General features: G+C 38.9%; 2 protein-coding genes across 2 annotated transcripts; one reads left to right on the forward strand and one right to left on the reverse strand.

Annotated features, from left to right (window-relative positions):
* The first annotated feature begins 5018 nt into the window (after positions 1-5018).
* LOC137233546 (shematrin-like protein 1) lies at positions 5019-8447 on the forward strand. The gene is made up of 2 exons (XM_067756637.1): positions 5019-5166; positions 7765-8447. Exons 1-2 carry the CDS (start codon positions 5155-5157, stop codon positions 8134-8136), a joined length of 384 nt encoding a protein of 127 aa, XP_067612738.1. The 5' UTR covers positions 5019-5154; the 3' UTR covers positions 8137-8447.
* A 4377-nt stretch (positions 8448-12824) lies between these two features.
* Positions 12825-14035, reverse strand: LOC137233547 (cuticle protein 10.6). Its single transcript, XM_067756638.1, has 2 exons — positions 13732-14035; positions 12825-13426 (listed from the first exon to the last, which is right to left on the reverse strand). The coding sequence occupies exons 1-2, from the start codon at positions 13741-13743 to the stop codon at positions 12986-12988; spliced, it is 453 nt and encodes a 150-aa protein (XP_067612739.1). The 5' UTR covers positions 13744-14035; the 3' UTR covers positions 12825-12985.
* Between the last annotated feature and the right edge of the window lie 7791 nt (positions 14036-21826).

Here is a 21826-nt window from a genome sequence, read left to right on the forward strand (position 1 = left end):
TTCGATTAAAAACTGATAAATCGTTCATATCTCGTCGATGACACACCTGCGCAAAGCCGATAATCCGCCGATAATAAATCGATAACTATTATTAAATTTACCATATATATTGCTACCCACATTACGCTACATTGTAGTGACTAAACTTACGCTTAGGTTCTTTATATAAATAAATAAATGTAAGGCGCGATAACCTCCGAAGAGATCTAAGGCCGAGCTTCTCTTCCAATTTGCGTCGTGCTCCTTTTGATTTTCCCTACAAATTGGCCGGATGGGACCTACATGATTTTATGCCGACTCCGAACGGCATCTGCGAGGCAGATGAGTTTCCACTGAGAGCTTTTCATGGCAGAAATACACCCGGAGCGCTTGCCAAACACTGCCGAGGGGCGACCCCGCTTAGAAAAATTTTCTTCTAATTCTTTATATACCCGGCATATTACTTTCGTAGTCTACGCTTACGCCTACACTTAACTTACGCTTACATTCCGGATTCCCCTATAACAAGAGCAAAGATATTTAAATATCAAAAAGTTTAATGGGTAGTAATGTAACTTTTTACGCACTTTAATCGCTCGTACAGGCAACTCAATCAAATACATAAGTAGCTTCAAGGAAGTCAGCTTGACCTAACCTAACCCAACCTATGTTGTTGTATATGACGCTGATTATATTGGTAGTGCTATGAATCTTCAAAAAGTCGTGTAATATAGGAGAAATTTATTATCTTTCTGTTGAAGCCTTGAAACAGACCCATGAGTCTGATTGCTTACTTTTTCCAGTTTTTGTAAGGTTACCACCCTACTCTTTGTCAGCACATCAGCTATAATAATATTCAAGAACTCATGAGCTTAACACCGGCTTATAATATTGAATCAATTATTATTTGTGTTTTAAGATAAACTGAATAGAAAGACACATTTCGAAAACCGCCACATAATCATGATCACGCAATTTCGTAATGTTACCAAAGGTTTCACAGAGATTCGAACCGCGAATCGCACGGTGAAACTGCAGTAGCCTTAACCACAAGGTTGTCTTGCTTGTATTTGTTTCTCGCTGGTGTTTAGCTGGCGCAGGAATTTATGGGTCAAACAAAGGTTTTAATTTGTATGGAATTCAAGACCTAGTATAGATGTCCAGCGAGGTTCATCTTTCGACCAGTAGGATCAGTGGAACAGCAACTAAAGCTTCTGATAAACGAGTGTACTGGACTGTTACCCAGCAAATGCGACTTAACTGATAGCGTTACCCGAAAGTTTACCTCAACGAAAAATTGCACTGAAGATGGCCGAGTTGCTTTCAAACAAAATTTAACAAGGGATGACGGAAATTAATCCAATATACATAATTTTTATTCCCACAAAATAAGAAAACCTCTTGTTGTTGTTGTTGTTGTAGCCATAATAACACTCCCCAAAGGCCGTGGCGACTGTTATCGATGTTGATGGTACTTTGCCGCATGCAGATCCGGTACCAAGCACCATAAAGGTACTAGCCCGACCATCTCGGGAACGATTTGATATGACAACATGAAACTTCGTAGGCGATCACGTCCTCCCACCCCCTAGATCCATCAGGAGTTCGGGGTCGCCAGAGCATCGGCTTTTAACAGGTACGTGAGGTTGACAACTGGGTTTGAGAAGCTATATATTGTGCTTGCAACCACTTGAGAGGGTTGCGCTACACAACCCCTTGAAAAAATTTGGTATTTTTGTCAGGGACGGAAAATAATTATTATTTTCTTTTCGGAGTTGAAAAAGTACTGGTCAAAAAATTGTCCTAGGTGAAAATATTTGAGTTCCCTGGTATCCCTATAGCAATATCATGTCGAATCATGCATCCTTTTTATTTTTCGAACTTTTTCCATAAAAGTCCACATATAAAAGTAAAATCTGTATTTTTATTTTTTTGGTCCGATAGAACTAGTTACACTCGGACTTTTAAAAATAAAAGTGCGGAAATAAAAGTTAAATCTGGACTTTTATTTTTTAAGGCCATTTTTTAAATTCGGATAAGTCGTTTCTTTGTTATCAAGCGGGACTTTTATTTTGGCCTTAAAAAATAAAAGTCCGGATTTAACTTTTATTTCCGGACTTTTATTTTTAAAAGTCCGAGTTTAACTAGTTCTATCGGACTCAAGTAATAAAAATCTGAAAATAATTTTTATCTTGATCCAAATATATTTAAAGTCAAAAATTAATAGTTTTGCAAGGAATTATATTATAAAAAAAATAACAGTTTCCGCCCTGATTTTAGTCGCATCTTACGACAGGCATACATACCGTGGGTATATTCTAAACCCCCTAACCAGCTGGGTGAGTAAGGAAACTTCTTGCTTTGGCATCACAGAGTATGTGTGCGTCCACTTTACTCCTTCCGCCAAGAGGTGACCAAATACACTGTTTATTTCTCGCTCTCATTCGGTCTTAGTTCATATGTGAATATGATGATGTGATATACATGCGGAGATAGGTCGAAAATTTTCCAGCTGCCAGTGATGTAGGAGCAGATAATTGACTATGCATTTCAAGTATTTGTTGGCGGGTAATTTCAGAGAGAAATTGATTCTCTGTAAAATCCTTTAAGGCTCGTATAATATATTGTGGTTGATGAATCGCAAACTCCATGGTATACGGTGTTCCATTGTCTGTTGTTGTATGTTTATTAACCCCTGAATTTTTCCTCCTAGTATAAGTTTCGGTTCACTACAGAATATTTACTCATTATCCTGATTAAAGGATCGCATCCACCCAAAACGATAAAAACGTGCTGCAAACCTAAAAATTCAAGAAAATCAAACTTTTGCGTGCGTTTTCCCCTTAAATGAACTACTTGTGGAACTATAAATGCAGAAAAGACATTCTACAAGGGCGCACTGAGAGAAATTAAAAATTCCAAATTTCTCGAAATCCCAAAAATCTGAAGTCATACCTATTTGGGCTCATATAAGCATAATATTGTAATGAATTTACTGCAATTCCTCTTATTTGCAACCTTCTGCTAACGTTCGAATCACTAAACTGTTGAGTAAATAATTCCACTATTCAATAATGCAAAATGGCATTTATTAAAGTACTTCACAATAACACTTATACTTCGCAACTGATAGCTTGCTTACATCAAACTGATTGTCGTGCCTCAGCTGTTGCTACTTTTATACTGCGGTTTCCTCGTTGACATATTTCTAGGCGCTTCTATTTCCAGAACTTACTAGTTAGTTATCAGCTATAAAATTACTCAGCTATAACTACAGATGCACGATTTTATAGCTCCTCTCTTAGCCCATGCGCGTGTATATATGAGTTATACTTGCACAAATGATTGCATACTTTTGGGAGTATCTCAGGGATATGCATGTGTTTGTGCGTTACTCTCGGCTGCTTGTATGTACATATGCGTAGACATAATGATTGATTTGTTGATGTGCATACAAGTCACTACTTAGCATCGGTTTAGAGATGATAGTATCCCTTAATGTTGCTAATATTCGTCACAATATAATAACCCTTCCAAGCAGGAGCAAAATCTAGTACTCAAATTCAGGCCACATTAACAACTTATCGAACACCTCTCGTTAATACAACAAGTAACTTTATGCGTGCTATGTGAAAGAAAAAAAAAAAAAACAAAAACATGTTGCAGAGCAGCCGAAACACAATGTAGTATGTTATATCTATCTCCGCATTAGTGCCGAACCGATCCAGAGTTAGGGAATACGAACAGGTTTTTTTCCTTACGCTTGGACGAAGCTCTTACTCAAAATATTATATGGCATAGGTTAGGTTGATTGATAGTGAACCCGACAGGAAACGCTCACTTGTATTAATTTATTTTCGACAAAACAACGAACTCGACCCTGAATAAATGCTTCGGGGATCCTAGTGAGCCAATGCCGAAATATTTTCAACTAGTTATGACAAATGCTGCACAGTCAAGCATGAAATATCTAGTTCTCCATCTATAGAGGAGCAAACCACAGGTGGCCAGAGGTACTCCATATACCCTAGAGCCATCTATATTCACTTCAGTTGTATCCATGCTCGCTGGGTGATCCGCGTTCCTTGCTCTGAGATCACAACCAGTGCTTGCAGGTATTCAGAGAAGCAGCTAGCTTTTTAAAAGCTTCCCTGCACTATAGCGCTAATATTGATGCTGTATCACTACATTGCAGAGATTTTATGGAAGCATGGCTATCGGAAAAAATGGAAACAGCGTTAGTCACCGGCAGGTTAATTATATAGAGAGCAGCTTCCCAGTTAGCAGTGGTCTGGCAAGCGTCGGCTCTTATTTATATTGAGCTTCTTTGAGAATATTCCACTGCCAACTCTGTTGTTCATTTGATATCTTGGCTGACTTGATTTTCGCTGTTGATGGTGGATACCAAGCAGAAGACATCCTTCACAGTCGCTCAAAACCAATATTTTTGTGAAAGTTTCTTTACAATGAATGAACCTTTTTGTTAGCCAATGCCGAATATATTTCAACTTTAAAGACCGAACTATTCGCTAATTGAAAGCGAATACTCGGTTGAGTACTAGTGCGTAGTTGAATGATATAATTTTTTCTTTTCACTGAATTCGTTATCTCACTATTGTAGCGTGTAAACGATGAATCCGGTAACTCGGCTAGGTTGTTATCATGCAACCAACTCGTAGGCTGCTATGTGCACACAACGATGACAAATGGATCGATTAAGAGACAAAATTGTAACAAATGCAGAATATGTGTGCCATATATTTGAGTTATCCACGCAACACTCCATTTTAGTTCAAAACTATTTTGTTTTTATAATTTTTCTTTTACAACCTCCTCAAAATACTTGCCACAAATTAGATGACGCCTCGTTACGCTACTTTGGTTTAGTGCTCACCAAATGTGGTGAAGATTGTTTAATGATTTAAACAAAAAAAAAAAAAAAAAAAACCAAAAACTATAATGAATCGGCGCCTATAAAAAGTGTAATTCATGAAATGCTTAAAGCATTGTGAATCGTGACGATCTTAGTGAACTGGCAACGCTCCACCAGACGGAGCTTGTACAATATTGAAAGCATTAGAAGGAAGCAATAGGTGATAAAAAGTGTCCTGCTGTGCATTCCGTAGAGAAAATAATCCATCAGTACTGAAGTAGAGGGAGCTTATTAGGTTCAGAATGTTTAAAACGGTGAGTTCGCGTATACTTCAAGAAACAGAAAGCGGTGTTCCATCTGACATTGGTCAGTGATTCGATTCGCTCTATTCTTATTTCAGTGACGTTTTTCGAAAGTTTGAATAAATAGTGGTCTAATATCGCCGGTCCCATGGAAGACTAACACTTTCAAGTCTTTTGCGTAGAAGACTAACACCTTTCACAAATCTGAGCTTAAGCTTTTTTAACGAACTGTGTTAGCTAGTTTCCCACGCTAACAACGAAGTGTGCTAGTTTTACACGCCAACACAAATCCTGCTAGTCTTCCATGGGAATTTGAAACCTGCTAGTCTTTAATGATACCGACGATATATAAGTTTTAAAAATAGTTAAAATATCATCCAAATGGATTTTGAGATTTTTTTTTTTCGAAGAAACTACCGGATCCAAATTTCGATTCATGCGCCCGCTCCTTTATACAGCAAATACACTCAAAGACAGTTTTCCGTCATCGATTTGCTCACGTAATAGTCAGCTGTTAATTTCTTCATCCTGCTCTCACATCTGCTCTCTGAGATTAATCGTCAGTTCAACAAAGTAACAGCGCAGCAAAAGCACCATTCACACTGGCGCCGTTCTACTGCATCGGATATAAAATTGTACACGTAGCACGGAAAAAACAATTGGTAGGATGAGAAATTGCGAAACAGAGAATCGAAGTCTAGAGGACCACACTATATATATATGAGCAGCAACGCACGCAAAGATTCAAGAAATATGCCTTACAAGAAGAAAAAACGTGAGGTCGAAAGGCAAGAGTCATAGAAGGAATAATGCTCTTACTGTACCACAAAGTCTGGCGGATGACATAAGATTCCTTAAAAAACGCCAAGAGTAATCTGCTAATAGATGTAAGCAGCGTGTGTTGTAAAAGGATACTCCAATCCTTGACAACGAAACATAATTTGGGCCCCCTGACTGTTGGGAAATATCATCGGCAATATCCGCGGGAAAGCTGATAAGACAACGAGAAATGTTTAGCGTTAAAATACAGAGGCGATCGGTTGGTAAAAAGTATGCTTCGTTTTGCAAAATAAAGTCGAACGAGCTCATGTCTGCTGCAGAGTATTAAGGTAGGCTATGCTTTATCCACAAGGAAGGCGATCGCGCAAACCACACAAATTACAATGGATTCGAATACCATAGTGAATGGTCTGATTGAAGCTTATCGGCCTGTCTGCAGACCTGACAATTTACTAATAATCTTATCAAAGATATGCTTTGTCCTTGAAAAGATTTATGACTTCAGACAATCAGCACGCATCATATTTCTTTTGGCTTGTGCTCTCAGAGAGCAGGTGTGTGAGCCAAGTTTCGAAGCGACAATAACAGTTTCGAAGCAACGTCCAGTTTTCCTTGTGTCTTTCTTTTTAAGCCTTTTTTTCATGAAAAGGTGCATCGTGATAGCGATCCGAATGGATTTTAGTTACCGATCGCTAGTTTGGAACTGTCTGTCGAAAGATAGTTCAACAGCTTACGAATTTTGCGATCGGAGAACATGAAAGAAGTTTAGTGCAAGCATTATCACTTTCCTTGCAATTAGATTATGTTTTTGGCACGTGTAGATCACCCTAAGTCGACGAAGTTGCCATGTCTAAATACAGCGCTCTTGTATGCGCTGCAGGTGCTCAACCAAAGTACTTTGCGGTTAAATCTCGCTTACACGTTTGTACACAGAGTCGCTTGATCCAAGGCAGACTCCTGCTCGCAGCGGCACATCGGCGTTCGGTTGCTGCCAACGTAATCACTTAGGAGCTCAAACCATCAGAGCGGCCTCTCCAGACTGTTATCTTCTCATATTTTACTCATCTTCAAATTGAAGGCCAGTAGCTATCTAGAGGAAACTTGGCTTTAAGCGCTCGTTGATAATGAACTGATTAAACCGAATACATACGATTTGTCGTTGCAGAGGCGTTACTTACACACAACACCTTAACCTTCAAAGGAGACGTTGAATAAGAAGGTTTTGCTTTTCGGTTAGGGTAATACTTTTCAATTTTAGATGTTTGAAGGCTGCTGTAATTTTTTATTTATCGCAACAAACATTTCAGAGGTACTGGGAGTGGGAGGGGAGTGAAACAAGAATTTTAATTATTTGAAGGAGATATCCAATATGTGGTATGTAGGTAGATTCCACTTATGAGGTAAGTTAGGTAGAAGAGATGACGGAAGTGGGGGTGGGTGTAGAATTAAGAGTGGGAGTGGGGTGGGAGTGGATGTGGGCGTGGGAGTCGGAGTTGGAGTTGGGAGTTACATTGGATGTGGGGATGAGCGTGGGAGTGGGAGTTTGAGTGTGTGTTGTGGGTGGACATTTGGAGGGAGTTAGATTGGCACTGGTAGTGCTAGTAGTCATGGGAGTGGGTTTAGTAGTGCGAGTGGGAGTAGGAGTGGGAGAGCGTGTGGGAGTAGCAGTAAGAGTAGGATTGGGAATGATTTATTTCCGCAATTATTTGAGGTAGGTATTAAAAATTTCCCATATAGCACACATGATTTTAAATTTTTAAAACTTTAGATACAGTGACTCATATTTATAGGTTACTATACAAATTCACTTTATTTTCTCACCTACCACAGCTAATACTTAGCCTGGCATTACTTTGCTGCGCTCACAAAACCTTCGCAGGATTAATTGGCGGCTATGGCGGCCATGGCTTGGGCTATGGTTATGGATTAGGGCATGGTGGACTTTACAGTGGACTTGGTCACTATGGCATTTTAGGCTACGGTCACTATGGCGGCTTAGGCTATGGTCACGGTTTGGCAGCACCAATAATTACAAAAACAATTGTAGCAGCGCCAGTTATTGAGAAAATTCATGCCGCGCCTATCATCACGAAAACAATTGCTGCGCCTATTTCATATGGCTTAGGACATGGCTTGTATGGTGGTCATGGTTTGTATGGTGGCCTTTATGGGCATGGGTATGGTTATGGCCATGGTTGGTAGAGTGCAAAAGGTATTGCGTTTAGCCAAAAAATTATAATATGTTTTGATTTGATCTTAAATAAAAAACAAAGTTAAAAAAACAGAAAAAAACAACAATCAAATACTAAACATAAGTTGTGGTTATTCGCCTAAGGTGTATTCATTATTTTTAAGTATGAGTGTATTTAAAACGTTGCGACTATGGCCCAACCTCATTTTTAGCACGCTAAAGTTATTATTTGATTGATAGTATAAAAGGGGTTATAACTTAGTATATATATGAAGGATGTGCATTTTTAGTTGTATCTGTATGTATCATATTAAATTTAAAATATATACCTTTACTCGTTCGTACCTACATATGTTTGTATGTATGTGTTGGCGTTCAAACATGAGTGTTCATTTACGTATGTACATAATTTTTTGGATAACTGCCTGTAGTGTTCATTTTTGTAAGTACTGTGGAATGAAAATGTTCAATGCTAAAAACAACAATAAAATTTGCAGTGAAATATTCACTTTGAATGCAGATATACTTGGTGCGATTCTGAACTTGGAAAAAAATTTTAATCAGCACGAATATCTTTTCAAAGGGCTATCTCTAAAATTGCAGAATCTACAAGGCACATTCTAAAACTTAATGTGAAAAGAGTATCTTTCAATCGACACAATTGGAATAACCGGAACTATAGGCGCAAACTTTTAATTAAGGTTGAGCGTCACTGTAATCGTAGCCATAATCCTTACCGCAACCCTAAGCACAAACGCAACCGCAACCGTAGCCAACAACGTACCTGTAACCATAAACGAAACCATTACCCTAATATTAAACAAAATGGTAACAGTAATCGGAAACAATCACAATCATAAAGGAAACCGTAAGAGTAATCCTAAACAAAACCGTAAACCTGATCATAAACGAAACCGTAACAGTAATTGTAAACAAAACCATAACCATGATCACAAACTAGACCACAAGAGTAATAGTAAACAAAATCGTAACCGTGATCATAAACGACACCGTAACCTCAAAATAAACCTTTAATTTAAGCAAAACTGTCATCGTGTTCGTGGCCGTAACCTTAACCATAATTATAAAAGAAATTGTAATCGTAATCGTAAACAAACGTAACCGTAACCAAAATTATAAAAGAAATTGTAACCGTAGCCGTAAACAAAACCGTTGTCGTTATCGTAAGCAAACCCGTTATAATAGAAACCGTAACTGTAATCGTAAAAGAAATTATAATTGTAATTGTAACCGTGAACGAAACCGTAATCGTAAGCGAAGCCGTAGTTGAATAAAAAAATTTATAACCGTAATCGAAATGTTACTGTAATTCTTAATCACACCGCAGCCCTAAATGTTACCGTAACTATATGCGTAAACGTTAACAAAACGTAACACCTATCGTAGTTCAGCCGTATACGACACCGTACCCGGAATCTTAATAAAGCCGTCATCATTAACGAAGCCGTAACTGTATTAAAAAAAAAATATAACCGTTTTCGTAACAAAATAGTAAACGAAGCCGTTACCATAATCGTAACCGAAACTGTAACTGCAATTATAAACAACATCAAAACTCTAACATTAACCGCAACCACCTAAAACGTAACTATAATCGTAAAAGAAACCGTTATCGGAGGTGAAACCATATACGTAAGCTTTGCCATTACCGTAATTGTTAAAGAAACATAATCATAATAGTAATCGAAATCAGAACCGCAATCGCATACGAAACCCTAGCTATAATTGTAAACGAAACCATAACCGCAATCTTAAGGTAAACCGTAACGATAATCCTGAACGAACCCGTAACCGTTATCTTAAAACAAACTGTAACCGTAATCATTAACGAAACCGTTACCGTAAAAAGTAAAATAAATAAATAATAAATAATCTGGGTTCAATTGGTTTTTTAGTAAAATTAAATAAGCCGCCGCCGTGGTATGGAAAAATCGTGCTGACCTACCCAACCGAAGGACTTTAGCTCAAATTATGTTGAAAGTAACATCGAAATAATTTTTTAAGGTGGGGTCGCTCCTCGACAATGATTTGAGAAGCAAAAAGTTTCTGAGAAAAAATTCACCTGCTTTGCAAATGCATAAAATATGTACGACCAGTTATTTTGTGGAAGTAGCAAAGCCTAAATCTCATAGAAATTACTTCGCTTATGCCTCTGCCAACCTTAGAATTTCGGATGGGCGCTGGTGAAGGTCACCCTACAGAAGTGGTATGAGGTCTACCATTTCCTTGCTGCTTCAAGGTTCACCTGTCCACCAACCTTGTAACATGTGGCCAGCTTTCACTTCATCCGAATCTATAATCTTCTTGGTCGACCTTCCTGTAGAGTACGCACTGATCTCGTTGCTCCAACTTATTTCTTGATCGGGTGGATTCATCTACAAATATTACTTATACAAATTTGTATAATCAAATGCATTCTTTTGTTACTCCTCTTCCAATTTTTCTAATTTGTATACATGTGTGAGCCAATGCTTGTTAGTTAGCTTCGCGTGCACTAGCGGGAGACGGAAGATTTAAACTCCAGGGCACTCTCCCATTATGGAAGGAGTTATCATAGTCACTAGTGAGTTCAAGCGCGGGGCTGTAAAGTGTCGAAGATTATGTGGAGGTCTTACAACCTTAGACTAACAAAGTTGCTTCTATCATTAAAAAGAGAGGACTGTAGACTCATGACGGGTATTCTGACTGGACACTGCCTTCTGGCGTCACATGCCTTTAAATTAGGCTTGGTCAGTGATAGCATATGTAAGAAGTGCGGGTTGGAGGAGGAAACGATCGAGCACGTTCTGTGCTCGTGCTCTTCACTTGCCAGGCTAAGACTCCAGTTATTAGGAGTGATACAGCTGTCAGATCTAGAAGCAGCAAGTGGGTTAAATTCTAGGAAGCTTCTAGTATTTGCCAAGAGGACGAAGTTATTTTATAACATAGGTCCTGGCTTTTGATAGGGTTTTTCAGTTTGGCCGTTAAAACAAACTTCTGGTAACACTACGGACACAATCAGTCTATGTGAGGTCCTCATGGACCAGCCATTTCAACCTAACGTAACCTATCATAGTCACTCTTGATTACCAAATGTGGTAAAAACAAATAAATCCAAGGCGCGATATACCTCCGAACAAATTTAGGCCGTGATTCTCTTCCAATTCGCTCTGTAATACTTTTTCCTACATATTGCAGATGAATTTACATTGTAGACCTTTTCAAGGCAGATATACACCGTGAATTTTCCTAACCACTGGCGAAATCCGACACCGTGAAGAAAAAAACAATTTAACTTAAAAAGGCAATTCTCAAAATTTTGATGTTGTTTTTCAATGAACCCAGAACTTACTTTCCACTGCAGCAGTTTCTATGTGCCGGAGCGGCTCGGAATTTCACCCAACAGTTCTCATCCGCGGAACAGATGCTAGCAGGTAGACTGCTCCAAATTCAGTTATTGAGGACGCTCACACTCCAGTCAGTGTGTCAACTGTAAAGGATGGTTTCATTGAATGGGTTGTTCTGATTTAGATACCAATGTTCGTCGAACCTGTATCTTCTATAAAAACTTTTATGGTACCTAGCTGTGCCCGTCTTAAGATATTTCGTAGTCGGAAGAGAAAAATACGTTAGCGACAACTGCCCAATGCATTTGCTATTTCGGATACTGGATACGGATTATTTTGCAGCACCGTGTTGCCAAGCCGCGCACCCAAGTCCTGTCCCAGGGCAATAAAAACACACGTGACATAGCCTTATTCTACCAAGGCGCATTCCGAATATTGCAGTTAACTGAAACGTGTTAACATTAAATATTACAAGGACAATTGACTACATGAGATGACACAGTATTTGCAATACAACAAGCTTTCTCCAAAATCTGCTCAGCAGGCTTGCTCCGTCTATACCGTCCATAGCAAAGACCGTGCGAGAGTGAGTGGAGGCAGCCGCGCACTTACCATCCGTCACTCTGTGCAATACAATCGATTTGATTCTGATATCGGCCGCGGGCAGGAATATCTGTCGGGTCAGGTGAAGCAAGTCTTGAAACTATAAAACTTGAATTCGCCCTTATTACTTACTCCCCTAATACTACCCTGGCAAAATTCGAAAGCAAGAAGACTACAGTGGTAAGATGTTGGTAGATGAAATAAACGGCCACGTACGTGTTTTAAGAAATTTTTAGCTCGCTAGACTTTATCTGGACTTGTCAGCGGAGTAACTGATGGAGATATTATCATCTCACTACCTGCCATTACTCCTCTCGCGGAAAAGATCATCTGAACTCATGACATCTTATTTTTAACTCTACTGTGCGGAATATCTCATTTTGCATCACATTGAAAAAATCATACGAAAGGGAGCCGTCTTGTCTCCAAATTGATTTGGTCTCAAACGGTTTGGAGCAGGTCCTTTGAAACAATCGGCATATAGACAACTGCATTTCGTGCTATAAGATACGTAAACAATCGCAAAAGAGGTGATGGGAGTTGATTATCTTTTCACGGACATGGTCCACTATAAACTGCCTAGGTATGATGGCTCACTGATAAGTGTAATGTGTCTGTTGAGAAGGGAGTCTATTAGGAGTTATTTCTTAACTCTCTTCATCATCTCGGGTAGTGAGCGTAGCTTCAGCTTCTTCGCTATTTGAATAATAGCTCCCTTGGTTTCAAACAACAAATTTATAAGTACACTATTCATTTTCCAAACTTGTTTATTCTAAGCGGTATAAATTTACACACAAACAGCTCCAGTAGAATTTTTTAACAAAAATTTAAGTCAAACAAAGTTACAACATATTTACAAAACGACTCATGATATGTGATGTTACTACCATGACGCATCCTGAACTTACATTTACCAGCCATGACCCAAACCCAAACCATGACCCAATCCGTAACCATGTCCATAACCAACACCTAAGCCATAACCATGACCAAAGCTCAATGATGAAGCAGCAAGCGGCGCATGCGATACGATTGGTCCGGATGATATTTTTGCGTAAGACGGAGCAGCATATGATATGGCCGGTCCATGTGATAAGGCTGGAGCAGCATAAGAATACGATGGCGAAGCGATCTTGGTGATAGCTGGAGCAGCATAAGAATAAGATGGAGCAGCAATAGCAGAATGACCATACGAGATGGCTGGAGCAGCATGCGTATATGATAATTCTGGTGCGCTGTGACCCAAAGATAATGCCGGACCAGCGTGTAATTCACCCAAACTATGCGCGCCAGTCAAGTATCCTGGTGCAGCTGCGGCACCGGCAATCAAAGACACGGCAATAAAGACAGCCTGAAAAAAAATGTCGAGAAATTTTTAAATATTCACAAACACACACACACCATTATATCGACTACTGAGTGGAAGATCACGCTATCCCGGTCGCCGGTTCTATCTCAGAATTTTTTTGTATGCGCCCTACCTCACTTCAAAATGAATTGAATTTATGCTCGGTTATGGAAACCAGTCCTGAGATAGGACGCTCATCAAACCAATTCTGAAATAGAGCGCTTTTAAAAAATTTTCTAGGATAGGATATTTTCGAAACAGCAGACGAGACGGCATGATATTCCACTCAGCGGTTGTACCAAACTCACGTATTTGAACATATTTGATGTATTATTATTTTTTTTGTTGGAAAGCTAAACTCGAACTTATCTCGTGGAGATTTTTGGTGTTAGCGCGCACAATATGGATCGTAGCCTTAAGAACACGAAAACACTTTGATTCATTGGTGCTGCGGTGCAGAAGCTTTTATACTAAATCAAACACAAAATTTTCGGTTTCTTTCTTCTTTTTTCTCCTTTACAATAGAAGCTGCAAAATACTAAAAATGTGCAAACTACAAATGCATATAAGCGAGCACTCAGTTTTTGGGCGGCAGCCGTTAGTTTAAATTGCAATTGAGATGTTTTTGTTGTTGTGCAAATACTAAAAGTTTATGTTACTATGCGTTTATATATGTAGAAGTTTATGAACGGGCGTTAAGCACTTTTACTTTATTTTAATGTTGTACAGATTTCCAGTTTGCTAGGCAAGTCAATATGGATCACAGTTGCGCCTGTAAAGCCTGACATGCTCCTAATACACGCAACACTCATACACACACACACATACTCTTGCTTTTATTATTGTATGTGCCTCATCGGCTGAGGGGTAATACATTTGTGAGGCAATGTCTTTGTTGTCAACTTCATTCCAGCTCACTGTCATTCCGCCAGCATAGTAACATACTGACTTGGTTTATCTTAGATGTTGCGCCTACCGGTGAACAGTGGGATAATTCGATGGCAAAATGGTTATATATAGAAAAATTAAACTTAGAAATAACAACAATTATAAATTTAAATCCCAGAGCACGGGGAAGTGTCAATTCATTGCGAATGTTAACAGGCACATTCAAAAGTTTAACGTTCACAATGACTTGGCGATAGATGTCGCTAAGTTTTGAAAATGTATTGAAAAAAACAGAATAGGGATTGAAAACTAAAGCCCACAACAAATTGCCGCTTTAGGCCTAGTTTTTCAGTAGTTAGTTAAGCTAAGCTTAAACTAAGTTTGTTTAAACTGTAGTCAAATTTAAACTCCAGTTAAACTACTGAGCAGTTTTTCAGTCACAGTTTAAGGCCGCCTTTGGGGAAGGCTTTTTTGTACAGCAACGTTGGTTTTTTATTATTTAGATAATTTGCAGATACGAAAACAGCTGGAATTTTTTTTACCCAACAAACATTTAAAAGAAATTTTCCAAGGAAAATATATATCTAGTTCCGAAGGTGATATCCAAGATCATTATCTAGTTATTCTGAAACCAGATAGTTCTCAAGTTGATGCACAGTTTGAAAAAGTTATGTATGTGAGTATAAAAATTGTAATTAAATGTCTTTGAACAGCATTTTTATCAGCATAGAAAATTATTTGGATAACAATTTTAGTCTCGGCTGATTCGGAAAATCGTTTAAATAACAACACATTTGCTCAAAATCATGCATTTGCCTTTTTTTAATTTCGTTTTCCACTTTCGAGCATTTTGTACTTTTTGTGATGAGGTCTCCCTAGAAATTTTTATTTTGAAGTGCGCCTATCGTCGCCTATGATCTCAAAACCACCACATCTCAGACCTTTTTTGAAGAAAACCAGAATTTTTGCGAAAGCACCGTTCTCAGAACTTGTTAAGGGATGGCACATCTCAAAATTAGTGTCAAAAATGTCCCAGCTTAGAATTCGGTTAAAAAATCATTTAACATTCAGTTGATATATGATGTATATATATGCTTAGCGTGAGTACCTGCCATTGTACAAACACACACTGGTTCTAATTGCGTGGTCAGCGGCTCAACAAAACAGCTCCATGTTCCCAGCCAAACACTCAGTGCCGATCGTTGATACCAAATTAGCTTGAAGTCGGTTGTACAATCATAAGGTCCTACATTGGTAAGATACAAAGTATATTCAAACACTTTTCCACTTTATGGATAATGCATCCGGTTGCACGGCAACTCCTCCGTGTGTTTCAGTACCAATCTTAGCATAAATAATTCGCAGCGTAATGTTCTGATCCTTTCGCTAATCAGGTACAATCAATTAAGGGTTGTGCACAACTTTTTTTGAGCACCACGATAACCTGCACCACAATAAAGGGATGTGATTAACACCTTTCGTCACATTAAACTAAATTTTCTGTTCGCATCTACGATAGAAGTCTCAGCTCTGATCACATTTACACTAGATCCAATGCCACCGTTCAGCATAGCCTAACGAAGTTTCAAACATTTTAAAAAGAAAAAAGAACTCATATCCTACTCTTTCACACACGACAGGCATCTGCTTTGTTACCCATTCCATTATTACGTTTCTTCGCATATTTAAGGGATATGTTCTCTGACCTTCCGCAGAAGAATCAATTGAAAAGTGTATGCTTAGCTTAGAATAAGTAAAGAGGCCGTTCAAAATTTATCGACAAAGCCTCCAAGAACGAACATTATTGGCAACTTTCTAACGAAGACACAGCGCATATCCGAAGAGAATGCATTACACCGAAAGTAATGCTCTATTTTCAGCTTGAGCGAAAATGAGACAGCATAGCTTCATTGAGTATGCGATATATTCAGCTTCCTCAAAAGTGAACTTCCCTCACATTATATGTGAAAACACAGCCCCAACGAATCTCCTACTATGTGCCCATATCATGGAAAAAAGACTAGACCTGTGTTCAAGTATCTGTGATACTGTATACACAGATCACAACGGCCTTTTCATGCTCCCCGCGGTACAGTTTTTAAAGAGCGTGATATTGTCGCACAAACGATACACAGCGTCCACATTGCTCACTTTCGGGTAATAAACCACATTGGATGTGCAGAAATGGGCTCAGGTTCAGTCCAACTTAAGGTTAAATGTGGTCTTATTAATAGTTCCCGAGATGGTCGGGCTAATACCTTAATAGTGCTCCTTACCGTAACGTACTGGGTCTATATCCGGCAAAGAAACATCAACATCGATAACACTCCACAAAACCTTCAGGGAGTATCTTTATTCTTTATGCCATAACAACAAGAAGTAGTTTTAGCTCAAGTTTGTATAACGGTTTTATTTCCCTCATTTTCAAGCTCACAACGCCCATTGTGCAGTTTTACCAGATTATACGTATGTATGTAAAAAGTGAGTTTTGTTGCTGTTTTAACATGGAAATTGCCGACAATTTTATTTTTTCTCAAATTATTTCGCTTTGTCCAAATGAACAGTTTGCAAGGCAATTCTATGGTCTTACAAATTTCATGTTGCTCTGTCAAAGAGGCCATTTACTCGTAGCTAGCCGCCCCAAATGCGAGGTGTATGCCTGACTACTGCTGAACAAGTAGATGGACGGACTAATAACTATCAAATGAGAATACCAACTTATTTGTCTTCCGTTGAAATAAAAAATTAATGATTATTTTACAGAAATATGAGTCATACAGAAAATTTTCCAAAGCGACTGCCAATGACGTTAATATTGATATTATGCGATTTTTCATCCATTTAATGCTGCGATAACTAAATTTTGTGTCTGTTTATGTATCTCTGTGTTTGTGCGGTTTTATGTGATTATTAATGAGTATTTTAATTCAACTTTGAAAAAAAATTTTGTGTTTATTGGTACAATCGTTATGTCAAATCAAAATACTTATGTGCGTTCATAAGCAATCAACATAGGCACTTTGAGTTGGAGGAACCGTGGCCGCCTTGGTGAAGTGGTAGCGTACCCCGCCTGCCACACCGAAGATTCTGGGTTCACGCTCCGGGAAAATCAATATCAAAAACTTTAGAAACAAGTTTTTTACAATTAGAAGAAAGTTTTTCTAAGCGGGGTGGTCCTTTGGCAAGAATTCGGTTAGGCTAGCCCTTCGAGTTTTTGTTGTTATAGCAGTACTTCGACCCATCCAATGGGCGCTACCGATCACAAATTGTCATCAACATCCTCTAACGGGAGTCCAAGGAAACTTGCAGTTTGCACAGGGTGGACCATATTGAGAGGGTTGTTAGTGGCGTTGGTTCCACATTGCAATTGAGGAGATGGTTGGTGTCATGTGGGGACACATTGCAAGCAGGACATATATTTGGTATGTCAGGGTTGATTCTGGAGAGGTATGAGTTTAAACTGTTACAGTACGCAGATCAAAGTTGAGCTAGAGTGACGCGCGTTTCCCTAGGGAGAGTGCGTTCCTCTTCTGCGAGTTATGGGTATTTTTTTAACAACTGGATTTGCCGGGCAATTACTGGCATAGTGGTCCGACGCCTGTTTGCGGATATCACTGGGGAATTGCTGATGCGTTTTTGCTACATACGGCTGTGTTCTCAGGTGCCGTATTTCCTCATAATGCTTACGGAGATGATGTCTGAAGCTCCTCGGAGGTGTGGCCTCATCAATCAAATGTCTGTTGGGATTCGCAGATTTTTGAAACTATTTGTCAGCATATCATTTCTCTCCCTAATGGGGAGTATATTTTTGCCTCCGACTGAATTTTTGCCATGAAAAGCTTCTTAGTAAAAATTCTTCTGCCTCGCAATCGCCCTTCAGAGTCGGCATAAAATATGTAGGTCCTGCCCCGCCAATTTGTAGAAAAAATTAAAAACAGCAGGATATCAAACCAAACGTTTTTGATAATAATGCGATTGCTTCAAATTTTTATGGTAAGAAGTCGATTATTTTCGATAAATAATTGATATCTTTTTCATAATTAATCGATACATTTTCGATAACAAGTCAATATATTTTTGAAAACAAATCGATTTTCGATAGCAAACCGATAGCTGTTTGCTAACACGTTAAAATAATCAACCGTTCTATAATTAATCGATAAGTCATTAATAAAAGTCGGTTACTCATTGATATTCTTTGTTGGCGATAGCAAATTTATTATACTTCGATAACGTTTATAACACCTATAACAAACCGGTTACTTGTCGATAAGAAATTGAATACATGCTCATAACTCATTGATAACGAACTGGTAACACTTCGATAACAAATTGATAACACGCCGTCCGGTTTCTGTTCCAGCTACATTGTTCCCACGTTATGCTACAGTGTACTAGCCACACTTCCGCTTACATTCTGGATCACTCCCATACAGCATACCAATCTCATACATTACGCCTACACTTACATTCATTAATATCTCATATAGCATATCACTTCCAAACGTTACGCTTACGTTTACATTCTGGATCCCACCATACGTTTGGCAAAGATGTTTACACATCGAAAAGGGGACAGTCACGCAAGGCGACAGTTTCGCATCACAGTTTTAGTAACTTCCGAAACTGATGCTGATCGGACAGTTAGCCGCTACATTTGCGCCATTAGCATTTTAGTATGTGCTTCATTTATAAAAAATTGATCAAAGGTAGCGACCATTTCAGAACCACCTATGACTTAGCCAGTTAAAGTACTCTCATAAAGCCTACAGAGGACGCAATTTTCGTAGGATATCACAGTGCTAAAAGTGTTATTTGCAACCACTGTTAGGCGACAGAATTGGAAGTACTGCGATTTATTACAGGGGCTCTTCCTCGCTGGGGTTCCCGTCATTTCCTGCAACTGATTGAGGGATACGAGCCTGCCTTTTCTGGAATGAAACTTGTACGCTCCCGTACTATCGCCTTCTAGTGCTAGACCGTCTGCCTCGAAAAGGTTTTTTTACCACTCCAATCTTCGGATCTCAAGGTTTTAGTTTAGCATGCGTACAGCGGGAATATACTAAGCCACTTCTTTTGATAATGCCTCCCGAAGTGCTAATTGTTACTTTAAGCAGCTTGACATGGGAACCAAGGCTTTTACCGTTTGCCATTTACTGCTTTGACATTCTCTTATTACGAGTTCGTAGAGCATCATATTTATTTCTTTGTGTCCATAAGTAGGCTCACTTGTAGGACCACACACGAATTTTATGAACAGGAAAAAAGGAGTTATATATCGTAGACAAGGTAGACATAACTGGAAAAACTGAAGCGACGCACTACAACGGATGAAGACCGAGAAAACTATACAGACACGACTTCTGAGTTCAATGATTCTGAGCCCAATAAATCCTCCAGTTAGGAGCATTTCCCAAGCGATTTCTGCAAAAGAGTAAAATAACAAGTAAGGTAGTATCAGTTCGGGTGAAGCCGAACATTACCTACCCAGCTGTACACTTGTATGTGTACCCAATTTTGTAGCGATATGTAAATTTTTCTTCGAGCTCCCGAAACATTGAAAATGGCTTAGGCAAAAAAGGGGCGGTGCCACACCCCTTTTCAAAGATATAGCTTATTTTATTCGTCCACCACCCTTTTAAAAATATTTTATGTATTTTATATAAAAGTGGTCGTGGCCCTTAACCGATTTCGTTAATTTTTCTTCAAAGCATTCCTTATAGGGCAACTTCTCTGCCGAATTTTGTTACTATGGGTTTAACAATTTGTGTACCAAATTTGGTAAAGATCTCTCAATATTTACGTGTTAACGGACAGACGACGGACGGACATTGCTCAATAAAATTTTTTTTCGATACTGATGATTTTGATATATGGAAGTCTATATATATCTCGCTACCTACCTGTACAATCAACCGTTATTAAGGCAAAGTTATAATACCCTGTGTACAAGTACAGCTGGGTATAAAAAGAAGGCAGAAGCTCATTGTGGCGTCAACGGTTTCACACGGATGCTAAACGAGTTCGAAGGAGAGTTCGATATTATCGAGCTACTTAATCAGCCCAAAGCTAACATTATATGGAATAAGTTGACTCCTATAAATATATTTATCGGTTCCCTGAGAGACTAAAATATTTCGCGTTGAGGACTTATACGTTTCGTTATTGGAGAGGAAACACAACAACGTCATACTAGAAATGCAGCGAGGAATCGGTTTTGCAAACAAATGCTACTTTGTGTTGAGTACGCAATTGAAAAGTAAACTCCTCTCTCGGCAAATTAAGACCATGCTCTATAAGTCACTTATCATACCCGTCCTAATATATGGTGCAAAAACAGCTTCATATGACCCGGCTCTGGAAGTGTAAGGGCTTTATGCAGACACTCTGTTGGCCAGATGGAAATCGATGTGAGTTTACTTGATGCCACCAATATGCGCCAATTCAAAATGATTTTAATGCTTGAAAAACATTCTTATTCTCGTATAAAATTATAAAGATATGAGCCGGTCAATAAAGGCCTTCTTAGTGATACCAGAATTTACTTGATGACCAAACGGAAAACCCCAATTAGGTAGCGGTACATATGTTATAGAATAATTTCATCCTCTCCACAAATACTAGAACTTTTCTAGGACCTAGCTTAAAGTCTACACCGGGACCAAGCAACTGTGCCGCCCCTTCTAGCTGGAGCATCCACCATGAGAGTGCAGAAAACGAATAGAACGTGCTCACCGCGTTCTTCGTGAGCCTTAAGTCTTCTCGCTTCAGAGATATTATCAATTTTGTGAGGTTAATATCATGGGATTCGCTCGTGATCTTAGCAATTTTGCAGCCACGCGCTTCCGTCCACGACTTTCCTGCTTGATGGATCGTAAGCAGCAGCTCTCTCGCTTTGATTTTTCCGAAACATTGATCTACCTACTAACGATTCAGCATGTGCCTTTTCGTTAACTTATATACCTTTATGAGCGCAAACCCAGTATAGATGAATGGGTCGGCCTGAGTAAAGCCTCGCCAATGTTCTTTTGCATGCCAGTAAATACCCAGAAATTTTGCTGCTTTCTACACGGCTACAATTTCCGCCTGAAAGACACTGCACAGCTCTGGCGGCCTGATTAAAAAGTGAACGCGAAGTGTATGCTGCGTTTAAAGAACGATTGGTGGCAAACTACTGTGTTTTCATTCAGATTCATTATCTCCGTAATACGCGCGTAGTACGTATGTAAAGATGTTTTACCAGTAAACTGACATCGTAACAGGGCAAATGCAAATCAATCGAAAATGAAATCAAATTCTGCAATTCTCACTAACATATGCACGTTCATAAATGCGTTTGATGGAGTAACAGATCAATTTGAACAGGTACCTGCCTATAAAATATCATGGCGATACCCACACATATCCATGGGTATTATTGTTTTCGCAAATGCCTCTAAGCGTATATATACATTCACTTAGATTGATATACACACACATACATATCTGTAGCGCATTTTAAAAATTTTGCAATTC

Source organism: Eurosta solidaginis, chromosome 5 (assembly GCF_040869045.1).
Source record: "Eurosta solidaginis isolate ZX-2024a chromosome 5, ASM4086904v1, whole genome shotgun sequence".
NCBI lineage: Eukaryota > Metazoa > Arthropoda > Insecta > Diptera > Tephritidae > Eurosta > Eurosta solidaginis.